The 15,300-nt window shown below is 43.8% G+C and overlaps 1 protein-coding gene across 1 annotated transcript; it reads right to left on the reverse strand.

Annotated features, from left to right (window-relative positions):
• Positions 1–2,097: 2,097 nt before the first annotated feature.
• Positions 2,098–5,287, reverse strand: LOC138963606 (uncharacterized). The gene is made up of 3 exons (XM_070335456.1): positions 4,998–5,287; positions 3,779–4,707; positions 2,098–2,440 (listed from the first exon to the last, which is right to left on the reverse strand). Exons 1-3 carry the CDS (start codon positions 5,059–5,061, stop codon positions 2,204–2,206), a joined length of 1,230 nt encoding a protein of 409 aa, XP_070191557.1. The 5' UTR covers positions 5,062–5,287; the 3' UTR covers positions 2,098–2,203.
• Between the last annotated feature and the right edge of the window lie 10,013 nt (positions 5,288–15,300).

Genomic DNA, 15,300 nt, shown 5'->3' on the forward strand with positions numbered 1-15,300 from the left:
TTTTAAATATTGAACTGCGAGCGAAAGCGAGCTGTTCACTATTTGAAAAAGCAACGAGTGTACATCTGGTACGACACAGCAAGCCATTAAGTATTCTGTTTATCCTACATACTCTACTTAGGGGAAGGGCTCCTAATATGGACCGGCTCCTAATATGGACCACCTCCTGTTCTGACAAACTAACGGCGCTAGAGCGCTCAATTTTTTTTTTATTGGCTGTATTCACCCTCTCTGGAAAACTTGCACATGTCAAAAGAGTTGCAGAAACACAAACCTCAAAACCGTTAGGCTTTTTTTCTTTTTTTTTCACTTTTGGCATGGTTCACTCTAAATTTGCCGCCTAAAACGGACTCGTTTCTGTCCACAGCCAACGCTTTTATAACAGAAAAATTGCTTTATATGACAGCTAAGACCGTATTTGTTACATTTTAGCAGTCTTGACCCCGAGTTTCTCCTGCAAACAAAAAATAATAGCAAAATCTCAAAGTATGTGTGAGTCCCCAAATATGGACCACCTTCAACAAATCGAAGAAAATAAAAGCTAAAGTCTATTTTCATTAATTCATTAAGAAGCTTGCTGGAAAAAACCCATAACTCGCCCTCGAGATTTAAAAAAAAATATAACAAATAGTTTTCTTTTCGTGGAAGTTGATAATTTCACTTAATTTCACTCTGTTTTTGATAAGCTTCTTTAGTTTCCTGGTGTGCTTCAAATAATGCTCTCATCAACCCGAAACAGCTAAATCTAAAGCATATTTGAATTAGTCTGACTTGCACACTAAGTTGTATCATGTTATTTTGAAGTATAGGGGGCTTTTTACAGTGATTCGTGAAGGCCGCTTCACTGGTCCATATTAGGCGCCCAGGCTCCTAATATGGACCCTTTGTGATTTTTTCTGTAGGCCTATTTAATTTTTGCTGATTATCTATCAAAGCTATTTCACTCTAATTAGGCCTAACGGTTAACCTAAGAGAGAAGGACTACCAAACACAAAATGAAACTTCTTCGCAAGAAAACAAGCAAGTTATCAGCATGAAACAAAAAGTGGTCCATATTAGGAGCCCTTCCCCTACGTGTATTTTACTCAAAACGTCCCGCAGTCGAGGCAGCCAGATTGAAGACGCTTGTTTTCAACCTCGGTCTCTTCTGAGGCATCGTGCAATCTATTACGTCAAAGCAAAGAAACGTCACTCTGGAAAGTGTGGCGTGACGTGTTAGTTCTAAAAATTCCTCGAGGGGAGCGAGCGCAATTTTTGTTTCTATAATGACGTTTGTCTCAGTGACCTTGGCATCATAAGCAGTGGAAAAACAGGTTCCTCCCAGATTTGCTTGACATGACCTCATTTACATGATATACACACGTGTGATTTGAACGATTATTATCTCATGAGTATCTCTCTCACGTATGTAGGATAACAGGTTAAGGCACCGCTGTTGCATACTGGATAGGCCTATCTCTATATTTTATGAAAGCTTAAAGGCCCATTCCGCCTCGTGAAAATAGTTTGCCTCACCGGCTGACCAGCCTTTTCACATCAATCAATATGAGGCTTATATCGCGCGTATTCCGTGGGTACAGTTCTAAGCGCCGGGATTTTTTTTTGATTTTTAAAAAAAATTTTTTAATGCAATTTATATCGCGCACATATTCAAGGCGCAGGGATTTATTTTCACATGGGATAAGACCATCCCTCCACTTGGGCACACACCAAAAACGAACAGTCTGAGTGCTATCTGAGTGCGCAGAGGTATTTTTTTTTAAAGAATCAATTTCGTAAAAGGCACTGTCTTATCCCATCTAAAAGCTTGACCAGATCTGAGACGGCTCGGAGAAATGTTTTCACGAGGCGGGATGGGCCTTTAAATGTTTGTGGATTTTAATGACACCAATCGTCAACATGAAACATAGCAGCAGCCATACACATTTTGGGTCAAAGGCCAAAGCGGATCTACCGATTGAGGATTTCTTTAATGGGGGTCACAGGACAGCCACTCAAATGAGGGTAAATCACAAATCAACCAAGAAGTAAAAATGCACAAGTCATTTAACTTAGTTTGGGTACTTTGCTCAACAGAACAAGACACCACCATAAGCCGTCGGTTTGTTGTTGTTTTCAAATTTATAATTGTATGTAAATTTCATCTGTAAACATAAACAAAATGTTTAAACCAACAGAGACATGCAAAACTAGTGGCGGCGATTCAAAATCCGTATGCCCACAGGTACTCGGCCAGACTTCGCACGACAGGCAAGGGACACAACTCCACGTTGCCCGGCTTCTCCCTGGCCAGGTTGTACACGTTCTCTCCCTTCCTCGTGGTGCCCAGAATGACCGCCTTCCGCGTCACTGCCACCGCCATCACCCGCTCGTCCGTCTCCTCCTCCTCCCCCGTCTCCGCCCGCTGCTGCCCGCCCGGGGGTCTGACCAGTCTCAGCATCTGTTGAAACACGGGTGTAGTTAATTTGTAATTTCATTTTTGATAGAAAACAATGTAGTTTGTTCTTTGTTGTTGTTGTTGCCGAGTTTGCCAGTGTGGTGCTTTATTGGTGTGCGTGTTGTGTTGTTTTGTGTTGTGTTGTGATGTGTGTGTGTGTGTGCGTGCGTGCGTGTTTTGTTGTTATTGTTTTGTGTTGTGTTGTGATGTGTGCGTGCGTGTATGTGGGTATGTGGTTGTGTGTGAGTGTGTGTGTGCCACGGTGTGTGTGTGTACGTACGTGTGTGTGTGTGTGTGTGTGTGTGTCTGTGCGTGCGTCGGTGTGCGCGCATGGGTGTGGTCATAGCTTGAGGATGATGGTAAATGTAAACTTACTCGAATCACTCATTGAGTTCTAGTCGGTGTGTGCGCGCGCGTCTATCACGGTATCTTCTTTACATTTAGTCAATTTTTTTCGATATTGTGGTTGATGTATTTTTGTTAACATTAAACTTTTTTCGAACATGTTACATGTATCTTTTTTGTGCTGATTAATTATTAGCTATATATTTTGGTATTGCGATACAAGCTATTCATAATATTCATCCCCATGCCCCAAGTAGGCCCCATTCTATAAATAACAGAGGAACCTTCCGTTTAAGACCTCAGCAATTTGAGGAAGATCAGGTCTGAAAAAGGAGGGAGTCTTGAAATTGGGGTAAATTTACAGGTGTTATAAACAGAAAACCTGAAATATCTAGGTCTTAAAAAGGAGAAGTCTTAAAGTGTGTGTGTGTGTGTATGTGCGTGTGTGTGTGTGTATGTGTGTGTGTATGTGTGTGTGTGTGTATGTGTGTGCGTGTGTGTATGTGTGTGTATGTGTGGGTGTGTATGTGTGTATGTGTGTGTGTATGCCGGTGTGGGTGTGTATGTGTGAGTGTGTGTGTGTGTATGTGTGTGTGTGTACGTGTGTTAATGTGTGTGTATGTGTGTTAATGTGTGTGCGTGTGTGTGTATGTGTGTGTATGTGTGTGTGTGTGTGTAAGTGTGTGTGTATGTGTGTGTGTGTGTGTGTATGTGTGTGTGTGTGTGTGTGTATGTGTGTTAATGTGTGTGTGTATGTGTGTTAATGTGTGTGCGTGTGTGTGTGTATGTGTGTATGTGTGTGTGTGTATGTGTGTGTGTGTGTGTGTGTGTGTATGTGTGTGTGTGTATGTGTGTTAGTGTGTGCGTGCGTGTGTGTATGTGTATGTGTGTGTATGTGTGTCATTGATTGTGTGTGTGTGTGTGTGTATGCGTGTGTGTGTGTGTGTGTGTGTGTGTGTGATAAGGGGGTTCCGGCCATTGTAGTAAACCTCGCACCTTGCAGTGTGTCCTCCCGTCACTGGCCACTGTAAGCGCGCGCCACGTCTCGCCCTGGACAATCACTGCCCCCAGGTCAAGGGGAGGGGGAGTGAAGTGCCCGTCGCCACACTGCCAAGCTGGCCTCTTCTCGTGGTGGACGCTGTCGCCCACAGACAGCTGCTCAAGACTCTCCAGGGTGGCGGCGTTGCTGTCGCCTGCTGATCGCGCACACTCTTCGTCACGACGGCCTTTGGCGTCGACGAATAGTCGCTTGGCAGCTTTGCCAGTGCCCACCTTGCCGGCATTAGAAGGATGCTGTGACTCTTTGTCAGTGTCGATGTCACCAGACGATTTTGGAGCATCTTCAAGAGTTGCCGTTTTGCTGTCAGCGAGAGATTTCTTTGCCTCTTTGTCCCTGGCAACGTTGCCGTCACCAGCAGATCGCGAGGTGGAATCTTCTAAACTCGATGCTTTGCTGTTGACAATTGACCGCTTTGCATCTTCTTGTGTGGCAACTTTGCCGTCAACAGGTGATTGTGTGGAACCCTCTTTACCGCCCTCCGTTAAGAGCCCAGTCTTTGGACCCGCGTCGGTGACAACGTTGCCGCCAACAGGAAGATGTCCTGGATCTTCGACAATGGCAACTTTGCATTTGCAGTCGACAGGAAGGTGCTCCGATTCTTTCTCACTGGCAACGTTGCCGTCGACAGTCGGGTTTTCAGCGTCTTTCTGCGTGGCAACGTTAACGTTGCCGCCGACAGGGGGGTTGTCTGCGTCTTTCTGCGTGGCAACGTCGCGACCGACAACGAGGCCTGCAAGCGCGAGTATCTCAGCGGGCGTGGGTGTGAATGCGGGGTTGTGAACCCAGGGCTGTCCCGTCACACGCCCGTAGATCCCGCTGTCTTTGATGTTCATCCGCGTCAGGTAACGCAGGTTTCCCTCCCAACCTGCAGCACACACGGGTATGAATGCAAACACAGACAGACAGACAGATGCACGCACGCACGCACGCACGCACGCACGCACGCACGCACACACACACAGTCACACACACACAGTCACACACACACACGGCATTCAAGAACCGCGAAAACGGAGTATGGCTGATATAAATGGTGGGATAGGACAAAGACGTAAAAGAAGCAGCATGAAAATGAATCGACACGACAGCGATCAATGAGCTTGCCATTGCTTTCCCAACACTTGTTCCATCAAGAAGTACGTCATAAACACCGACCTTCGTCATTGTCTCCGTGACAGCAGAGGAGTTCCACGTCTTGGGAAGAAGATGAGTCCGGCATGGGGCCGAGATTGCACGAAATAGCCGCTCCTTTCACACGTTTCACGACAGTTTCTGTTCCCTGTCGGTTGCTTTGCTTTGGGATGAAACACGCCCCTTTTACAAGATTTACTGGTCTTTTCCCAATAAAGGTGCACTCACGGGTATACTCTGAATGGAGTCGTGTTTGGACACGTCACTGAACATTTCAGTAAAATGCTGAGAAGAACTGAACGTAGCCTCGAAACTGTTGCAAACCAGGGGAAGACACTCACCGAAAAGAGTAATCGGTTGCAGTGAGACATCAGGGATCCATCGCTGCTTCGATCCTGCGTTGTGTGTGTGTGTGTGTGTATGGCTATGTGTGTGTGTGTGTGTGTGTGTGTGTGTGTGTGTGTGTGTATGGCTATGTGTGTGTGTGTGTGTCTGTGTGAGTGACTGTGTGGGCGTGCGTGCGTGCGTGCGTGTTTGCCTGCTTGCCTTTGGGGTTGTTTTGCGACTTTGATTTGTGTTTATTTCTGCGACTTTGGGCATTGACCGAAGCCTCTGACGAGGTCAAAGTTGGACCAACATGTAAACAAACGTTACTGTGCTCACTGACTCCCACTTCAAGCTGAATTTCTAAACGTTCAAGTATCCCTAATAATAGCACGTTGTAATACGATGAAAAGTAGTGGAAAACAATCTTTGGATGTTCATAACAATGAATTTGACCACAGTGACTGTCGCAGAAATGTCAACAATTTTAAGGCCTTCTTCCTTTTTTGGGGGGTAAAATCTTCACATTCATCGTTGTGGTTGCATGATCATCATAATTATGACAGCTCGCTTTCACAAGGGAAAAGGAATGTCCACGAGGGAAATCACAGGACTTTAGGAAAGAACGTAGGGGATGGGTCCCTAATATGGACCACTTTTTAAACTTAGTCAAGTTTTGACTAAATGTTTTAACATAGAGGGGGAATCGAGACGAGGGTCGTGGTGTATGTGTGTGTGTCTGTGCGTGTGTGTGTGTGTAGAGCGATTCAGACCAAACTACTGGACCGATCTTTATGAAATTTGACATGAGAGTTCCTGGGAATGATATCCCCGGAATTTTTTTATTTTTTTCGATAAATACCTTTGATGACGTCATATCCGGCATTTTGTAAAAGTTGAGGCGGCACTGTCACACCCTCATTTTTCAATCAAATTGATTGAAATTTTGTCCAAGCAATCTTCGACGAAGCCCGGACTTCGGTATTGCATTTCAGCTTGGTGGCTTAAAAATTAATTAATAACTTTGGTCATTAAAAATCTGAAAATTGTAAAAAAAAAATGTTTTTTTTTAAACGATCCAAATTTACGTTCATCTTATTCTTCATCATTTTCTGATTCCAAAAACATATAAATATGTTATATTTGGATTAAAAACAAGCTCTGAAAATTAAAAATATATAAATTATGATCAAAATTAAATTTTCGAAATCAATTTAAAAACACTTTCATCTTATTCCTTGTCGGTTCCTGATTCCAAAAACATATAGATATGATATGTTTGGATTAAAAACACGCTCAGAAAGTTAAAGCGAAGAGAGGTACAGAAAAGCGTGCTATCCTTCTCAGCGCAACTACTACCCCGCTCTTCTTGTCAATTTCATTGCCTTTGCCACGAGCGGTGGACTGACGATGCTACGAGTATACGGTCTTGCTGAAAAATTGCATTGCGTTCAGTTTCATTCTGTGAGTTCGACAGCTTGACTGAATGTTGTATTTTCGCCTTACGCGACTTGTTGTTTCATGCTGATAACTAGCTTCTTTCTCTGCGAATAAGTTTCATTTTGTGCTTGGTAGTTGTTCTCTCTTTGATAAACCGTTATGCCTAATAAGAGCGACTTAGCGTTCAGTAAAGATTAAATATAGAAAAATTCACAACTGGTCCATATTAGCCTGGGCGTCTAAATTGGACCTGTGAAGAGGCCATCAATAAAAATGGTAATAACAAGAGTCTTTTCTGATTACTCAGAGAAGTAAATCGTTATAATAAAAAACGCTCGCGCTGGACCCGAGTACTCTTCAGACTGGCTCGCTCCCCCAGTATGAAAGTTTTTGTCTTGTGCACGTTTAAGACCAAGTGATTGCTCTGTGTGAATTACAGGCATTCCCTTTGCTATATAAATACATTGCATGCGAGCCGAGGATGTGCGTGGTGACTGGCCTTTCTCTTTTATTTGATCACAGTGAAAAAAATACTGCCGACCCTCTTCATAACTTAACAATATAAATGTTTGGAATGCCTGTGGTGTGAATGTTGGTTTCTGACCAGAAATGCAGATCTATCTCTGGCCGATTCATAGATTCAACCTACAAACTGCGACCTCATCTGTGATCAGATGGCCAAGCAATGCGTGAAATCTTTTATTCTAAAGCCTTATGGCTCGTTTCGACAAGCATTAAACGGATGAAATTAACCACATGCAGTTTATTCTTCAGAAAAATGCACACAAAAAATGGGTTGGGTTCGGTGAAGTTGTACATAAACGTCTTCCTCACGATAGATTCGCTGATTTGTCTTATGAAGCCGTCATCAACACGAACACAATGATTGCAGAAGCAAACTCTGTACCTACACGACCGAGACACAAGACTGATTATTTCACAGCTGCAATGTGAATAGAGAACAAAGACGTTTTGGGTAAGCTTACTCACGTCAGGTCTTCACTGACAAGCTAGGAACAGACGGAAAATTCCGAACAAAAGTAAATGACGTCAAAGTCTCTTTCGCTTTGCGTGTAACTTTGTCATGACGTCTTTTTGTGACGACAGTATCCGCTGGCTGGCTGTTGCTCCGTGTGAATTCCTCCCACCGCCAAGTCGTTTTTGTGGTTTATTTCGCATTTAGGTCCCAGGTAACATTATGAAGTTTTAATACGATCAATCGGACCTATTATCAAGTTAGTGTATCAACTGCGCCCAGTAGTTTGGTTTAAACAATGTTTTATTAAATCAAACATGATACAAGAATACAACGATAAACAATAGGGACACGAACTCAAGCAAACGCTTATATTACGCGCCCTACGTAGTAGGAAAATAACGCAAATATGATGTCGGACAAGCATTACTTATCAATTGTTGAACTATCTACAAGAAGAGCATAGTTAAAGTAAATCAGAAAGAATAAGAACAAGTCGCGTAAGGCGAAAATACAATATTTAGTCAAGTAGCTGTCGAACTCACAGAATGAAACTGAACGCAACGCAACGCAGCAAGACCGTATACTCGTAGCATCGTCACTCCACCGCCCGTGGCAAAGGCAGTGCACGTGGAATTGACAAGAAGAGCGGGGTATTCGTTGCGCTAAGAAGGATAGCACGCTTTTCTGTACCTTTCTTCGTTTTAACTTTCTGAGCGTGTTTTTAATCCAAACATATCATATCTATATATTTTTGGAATCAGGAACCGACAAGGAATAAGATGAAAGTGTTTTTGAATTGATTTCGAAAAAAAAATGTTGATAATAATTTTTATATATTTAATTTTCAGAGCTTGTTTTTAATCCGAATATAACATATTTATATGTTTTTGGAATCAGCAAATGATGGAGAATACGATAAACGTAAATTTGGATCGTTTTATAAATTTTTATTTTTTTTTACAATTTTCCGATTTTTAATGACCAAAGTCATTAATTAATTTTTAAGCCACCAAGCTGAAATGCAATACCGAACCCCGGGCTTCGTCGAAGATTACTTGACGAAAATTTCAACCAATTTGGTTGAAAAATGAGGGCGTGACAGTGCCGCCTCAACTTTCACGAAAAGCCGGATATGACGTCATCAAAGACATTTATCAAAAAAATGAAAAAAACGTTCGGGGATTTCATACCCAGGAACTCTCATGTCAAATTTCATAAAGATCGGTCCAGTAGTTTAGTCTGAATCGCTCTACACACACACACAGACACACACACAGACACACACACAGACACACGCACATACACCACGACCCTCGTTTCGATTCCCCCTCGATGTTAAAATATTTAGTCAAAACTTGACTAAATATAAAAAGCTAGCAGGAGGAAGAGGGGGGAGGATGGAGGAGGGAGGAGAAAACGGTAGGTACATATAAAAGATGAAGTTGGCAGCGCATACAAATAAGAATATACATAGTACATTACAAACCATAGTCCTGTGGCAAGTAAGCAGTAGCTCGCTAAATATACATTTGAAAAATGCATATAAAATAAGGTTTGTTGGCATGAATATGGGTACTGAGTCAAATCAACAGAAACGACCAGATTCATGGATAAACGATTGGACACTTTCAAAAACAAGCTTGTTGGTGCAAAGAGAAAGGTTTTCGCTACCATTTAACAATATTTCAACATGTCTGTAATTAACAGGAAGTGCGTTTATTGTAGACAGGCGAGCATCTACGTACAAAGGACAATGTGTCAAATAATGGTCAGCTGTTTCGTTCGGGTAGCCCATGCGCACTGTGGGTTTCCCTGTAGGTGGCGTTTACACAGGTCAGAATTCAAATTACTCATGTTTAGGCGCATTCTGCAGTGGTGAATCTCTTCCAGTCTTTTACCACAGTAATAATAGGCAGGTACGTTATAATCAGGAGTAGATAAATAGCGTTTGAAATCGCTGATTGAGTTAGTTGTTTTGATGTTGTCTGGCAAGGTGTTCCACAGGACAGTAGTAGATGGTATAAAAGATCGACGGTATAATTCAGTTTTGCACATGGGGACTCTTCTTTCTAATGGTCTTCTATGATGGTAGGGGTTAACATCAGAAGTTAAAGGTGGCAAGAGATCTGATAAGTAATGAGGGCATTTGCCATTATACCATCTTATAATATAAAATCAGTTTGTGTCTGCTCCGTCTTTCTTTTAGGTTACAAAATCCGCTTTCTTTATACAGTTTTTCGTGGCTGGTGCCGCGCACACCACCGATTATAGTCCGAATGGCTTCCAAATGTAGTTTTTCGAGTGCAGTTGACCAGTACTCTGTGCAGTTGTCCCATATGATGTCTGCGTAGTCAAAATGTGGAAGAACAAAAGATTTATACATAGTTTCCAGACTTTTACGATTTAATCTATATTTATAATATCTTAAACAATTAATTAAGTAGATGTGCAACGCCAAGGCACTGCATACCCCAGCGAAAGACAAACCTCTCTCTCTCTCTCTCTCTCTCTCTCTCTCTCTCTCTCTCAAACACACACACACACGCACACACACACACACCCAAGTTACACACGTACACACATACACACTCACTCACACGCACTCACTCACTCTCTCACGCACACTTCACTGTACACACAAAACACACCCCCATACGCACATATAGACAGACGGACATACACACCTTTACAAACAAACACACAAACCAACCCACCCACTCTCTCTCTCTCTCTCTCTCTCTCTCTCTTTCTCTCTCTCTTTATCTCTTATACAAACAGACACACACCCACACAAACACACACACACACACATACAAACACACACACACACACACACACATGTACATACGCACGCATGTACGCACGCACACACCCACAGACACACACACACACACACACATTGACTCACACGGCAAATCTCATACACACATACACACACTCATACGCACATACACGGTTTACCAGGTAGTGGTAAGGCGTCCGCCCTGTGATCGGGAGGTCGTGGGTTAGAACCCAGGCCGGGTCATACCTAAGACTTTAAAATTGGCAATCTAGTGGGTGCTCCGTCTGGCGGCTGGCATTATGGGGTTAGTGCATGCTAGGACTGGTTGGTCCAGTGTCAGAATAATGTGACTGGGTGAGACATGAAGCCTGTGCTGCGACTTCTGCCTTTTGTGTGGCGCACGTTATATCTCAAAGCAGCACCGCCCTGATAATTATGGAAACAAACAAACAAATACGCACATAGACAGACGGACACACACACCTTTACAAACAAACACATATACACACTCATACACACACAAACATACACACAAACTCATGCACACACACATTTACACACACACACACTCCGGTTGGTCCGGTGTCAGAATAATGTGACTGGGTGAGACATGAAGCCTGTGCTGCGACTTCTGTCTTGTGTGTGGCGCACGTTATATGTCAAAGCAGCCCCGCCCTGATATGGCCCTTCGTGGCCGGCTGGGCGTTAAGCAAACAAACAAACAAACACACACACACCCACACACACACACTGTACATACGCACGCACACACACACACACACACACACACACACACACACATACAGACACACATTGACTGACACAAATCTCATACACACATAACACACACTTATACGCACATAGACCGGCACGGTTGGCCTAGTGGGAAGGCGTCCGCCCCGTGATCGGGAGGTCGTGGGTTCGAACCCCGGCCGGGTCATACCTAAGACTTTAAAATTGGCAATCTAGTGGCTGCTCCGCCTGGCGTCTGGCATTATGGGGTTAGTGCTAGGACTGGTTTGTCCGGTGTCAGAATAATGTGACTGGGTGAGACATGAAGCCTGTGCTGCGACTTCTGTCTTGTGTGTGGCGCACGTTATATGTCAAAGCAGCACCGCCCTGATATGGCCCTTCGTGGTCGGCTGGGCGTTGAGCAAACAAACAAACAAATACGCACATAGACAGTCGGACACACACACCTTTACAAACAAACACATATACACACTCATACACACACAAACATACACACAAACTCATGCACACACACATTCACACATACACACCCACACACACACTCTCTCTCTCTCAAACACACACACACACACACACACACACACACACACCAAGTCACACACACACACACACACACTCACTCACACGCACTCACTCACTCTCTAACAAAAAACTTCATACACACAAAACACACACCCATACGCACATATGGACAGACGGACATGCACACCTTTACAAACAAACACACATACACGCACACACATACACTTATGCCCACACACACACTTACACACACACGAGTACAGACTTATGCACGCGTGCGCACGCACACACACACACAAACACACACACAAATACACACACACCACACACATACGAGTACAGACTCCTGCACGCGTGCGCGCACACACACACACACACACACACACAAATACACACACACACACACACACACACACACACACACACACACACACACACACACACACACACAGTAACAACACAAACACACACACCGCGCGAGAGAGAAAGACTACAGGGAGGCATGACGTCATGATGCATTAATTGACGTCAAAGACTTTCGACCGTGACGTATTCTTCTTACGCGAGCTTTATCCATAGACTTGGAAACTACGGAATTTCTACCCGTCCAAAGCGGCCTGGGGTGGCGTTTGCTGAAAAAATGGGGGCGCCTATTTTACCCACCGTATTTTTGTTAGTATGGTCCCCATTTTTGGTGAACTTCCATCTCCAACTGTAGCACGTAGCCGGGCAGAACGAATCCTTCTTTATCATGTATTATTCGGTGTGCACATTTCTCAAATCGATTACAGTATAGCGTTCACGGGATACCTCCAGCTTCGCTGGGATTAATAAGGTGACCAGTAGTTTCCCAGCAATAAGCTGCTAAGTCGAGACAGACACACACACACACACACACACACACATACACACACACACATACCTAAAGTGTGGATGGTTACCTAAGAGGCGGCACTGGGTGTAGTGCCTTTCTAGTGCACTTGCACTACAACAGCACTGGGTGCAGTACTCGCTCCGGCATCGAAGAATTTTGCACTAAAAAATGCACAAAATTTGACCTATTTCGTCGCCTATAGAGGACGGAAAGAATGTCATTTTGAACATTGTTATGACATTCTTTCCGTCAAAAAAGTCAATTTAACGGTGTTAAATGAAGCGACCATCCACACAATTAGGTTGCCATCCAGAGTTTAGGTTGCCATCCACGTGTGGATGGTTGCCTTATGGTGATTTAGGCAACCAAACCTGTGGAAACATGGGTACACACACACACACACACACACACACACACACACACACAAACACACACACACACATAACACAACAGTAACACGCTCCGCGTTTCGTTTTGTTTACAGTAAGCCTACTGCCAGTACTGGTACTCGCCATGCTTCTTCGCAGCAGTTTCAAAATGGCGCCTCGAACGCTTACGGAAATTGACGGAACATACCGAAGAGGCGCTTGTCCCTTCTGTCTAATATAAGTTCTGTGGTTTCTGAGTGCATAGTGCACCAGACTGTGCTAAGATCTGTCTACATCATACAGTGTGTTTCTGAGTGCATAGTGCATCAGACTGTGCTAAGATCTGTCTACATCATACAGTGTGTTTCTGAGTGCATAGTGCACCAGACTGTGCTAAGATCTGTCTACATCATACAGTGTGTTTCTGAGTGCATAGTGCATCAGACTGTGCTAAGATCTGTCTACAGCATACAGTGTGTTTCTGAGTGCATAGTGCACTAGACTGTGCTAATATCTGTCTACAGCATACAGTGTGTTTTTGAGTGCATAGTGCAAGCTCGCATTTTTCATGATCCACAAACTTCGATCATTAATTTTAATATTCACTGAAATTCGGCATGTTACCTCTACGTATACAGTGTGTTTGTGAGAGCATCGTGCATAGGACTGTGCGATGAGTGTTGAGCCGCATCACACAGCAACCTGACAACGACAGAGCTACCACCTTTACCCTTCTTGTCTCAGGGTCTGTCCACACGGCGCGAGGCGTCAGCACAGGATCTCACAACGATCAGGATATCCGTCATCCTAGAGTGGATCCTGTGCTTGTTGTATGTAAACAGGAACACTGGTTATTAGTATGTAGTATCATATGCCATTGTCTGTGGCGCAATAACCTTTAGTGTGGCTTCATGAATGTGTGTTTGTAAACAGTGATGCAATCAAGTTGTTTTTTGCCTTTCATAATCGGAGCATGCTTTTGGAGCAGTTAAGTATCTGGTGTAATAGCCTTGAGTGTGGCTTTTTTCAATGTGTGTTTGTAAACATTGACTTCTGCCAGTCTTGCTGACAGCTCACCTGCATTCTGTTCGTTGCTTCATTACAGCAACCACGAATCGTCGGTTTGTGGGACAACTGCCGGAAGCTTCTTTGCTGAATGCGACCTTAGTACTCGGGCGCTCATAGTGCCCTAGAATGAACAATTTTTGTTTGTTTGTTCGTTCATGGGCTGAAACTCCCACGGCTTTTGCGTGTATGGTCGTTTTTTCCCCGCCATTTAGGCAGCCATACGCCGCTTTCGGAGGAAGCATGCTGGGTATTTTCGTGTTTCTATAACCCACCGAACTCTGACATGGATTACAGAATCTTTTTCGTGCGCACTTGGTCTTGTGCTTGCGTGTACACACGGGGGTGTTCGGACACCGAGGAGAGTCTGCACACAAAGTTGACTGAGAAATAACCCCCCGCGGGTTAGGGGGAAGAATTTACCCGATGCTCCCCAGCATGTCGTAAGAGGCGACTAACGGATTCTGTTTCTCTTTTTACCCTTGTTAAGTGTTTCTTGTATAGAATATAGTCCATTTTTGTAAAGATTTTAGTCAAGCAGTATGTTAAGTCCTTTGTACTGGAAACTTGCATTCTCCCAGTAAGGTAATACATTGTACTACGTTGCAAGCCCCTTGAGCAAATTTTTGATTAGTGCTTTTGTGAACAAGAAACAATTGACAAGTGGCTCTATCCCATCTCCCCCCTTTCCCCGTCGCGATATAACCTTCGTGGTTGAAAACGACGTTAAACACCAAATAAAGAAAAGAAAAGAATCTGAGAAATAAATCTCTCGCCGAACGTGGGGACGAACTCACGCTGACAGCGGCCAACTGGATACAAATCCAGCGCGCTACCGACTGAGCTACATCCCCGCCCAGAATGAACAATGATTTCTGTGATTTAAACAAACACAAGAGTTTTATTTTATTGTTGCTACTTCTAGTCTGGTTTACTTTACAACCGAAGGAGTTACAAGTTGAGGTCTCGGAGACATTCTTGTCACGTAGAAAGGATTTCGAGGAATACAGGTTTTCAGGGCGGATTTTTGCGGAGACGTTACAGAATGCAAGTACTTGTGATTTTGTGAATTGTGTGCCATTAGACTTTGAGTCTTTTTTATTGGACGACAGAGCAGGTGTATCTTCATCCGCTGAGACGATGACACAGGTAAGTCGAACACGTTGTTTCTCTTCCGCTGCTTCATTCCGCTGTGTCTTCTACCTGCTGCAAGCTGATTT

The sequence above is a fragment of the Littorina saxatilis genome, linkage group LG4 (genome assembly GCF_037325665.1).
Source record: "Littorina saxatilis isolate snail1 linkage group LG4, US_GU_Lsax_2.0, whole genome shotgun sequence".
Taxonomy (NCBI): Eukaryota; Metazoa; Mollusca; class Gastropoda; order Littorinimorpha; family Littorinidae; genus Littorina; species Littorina saxatilis.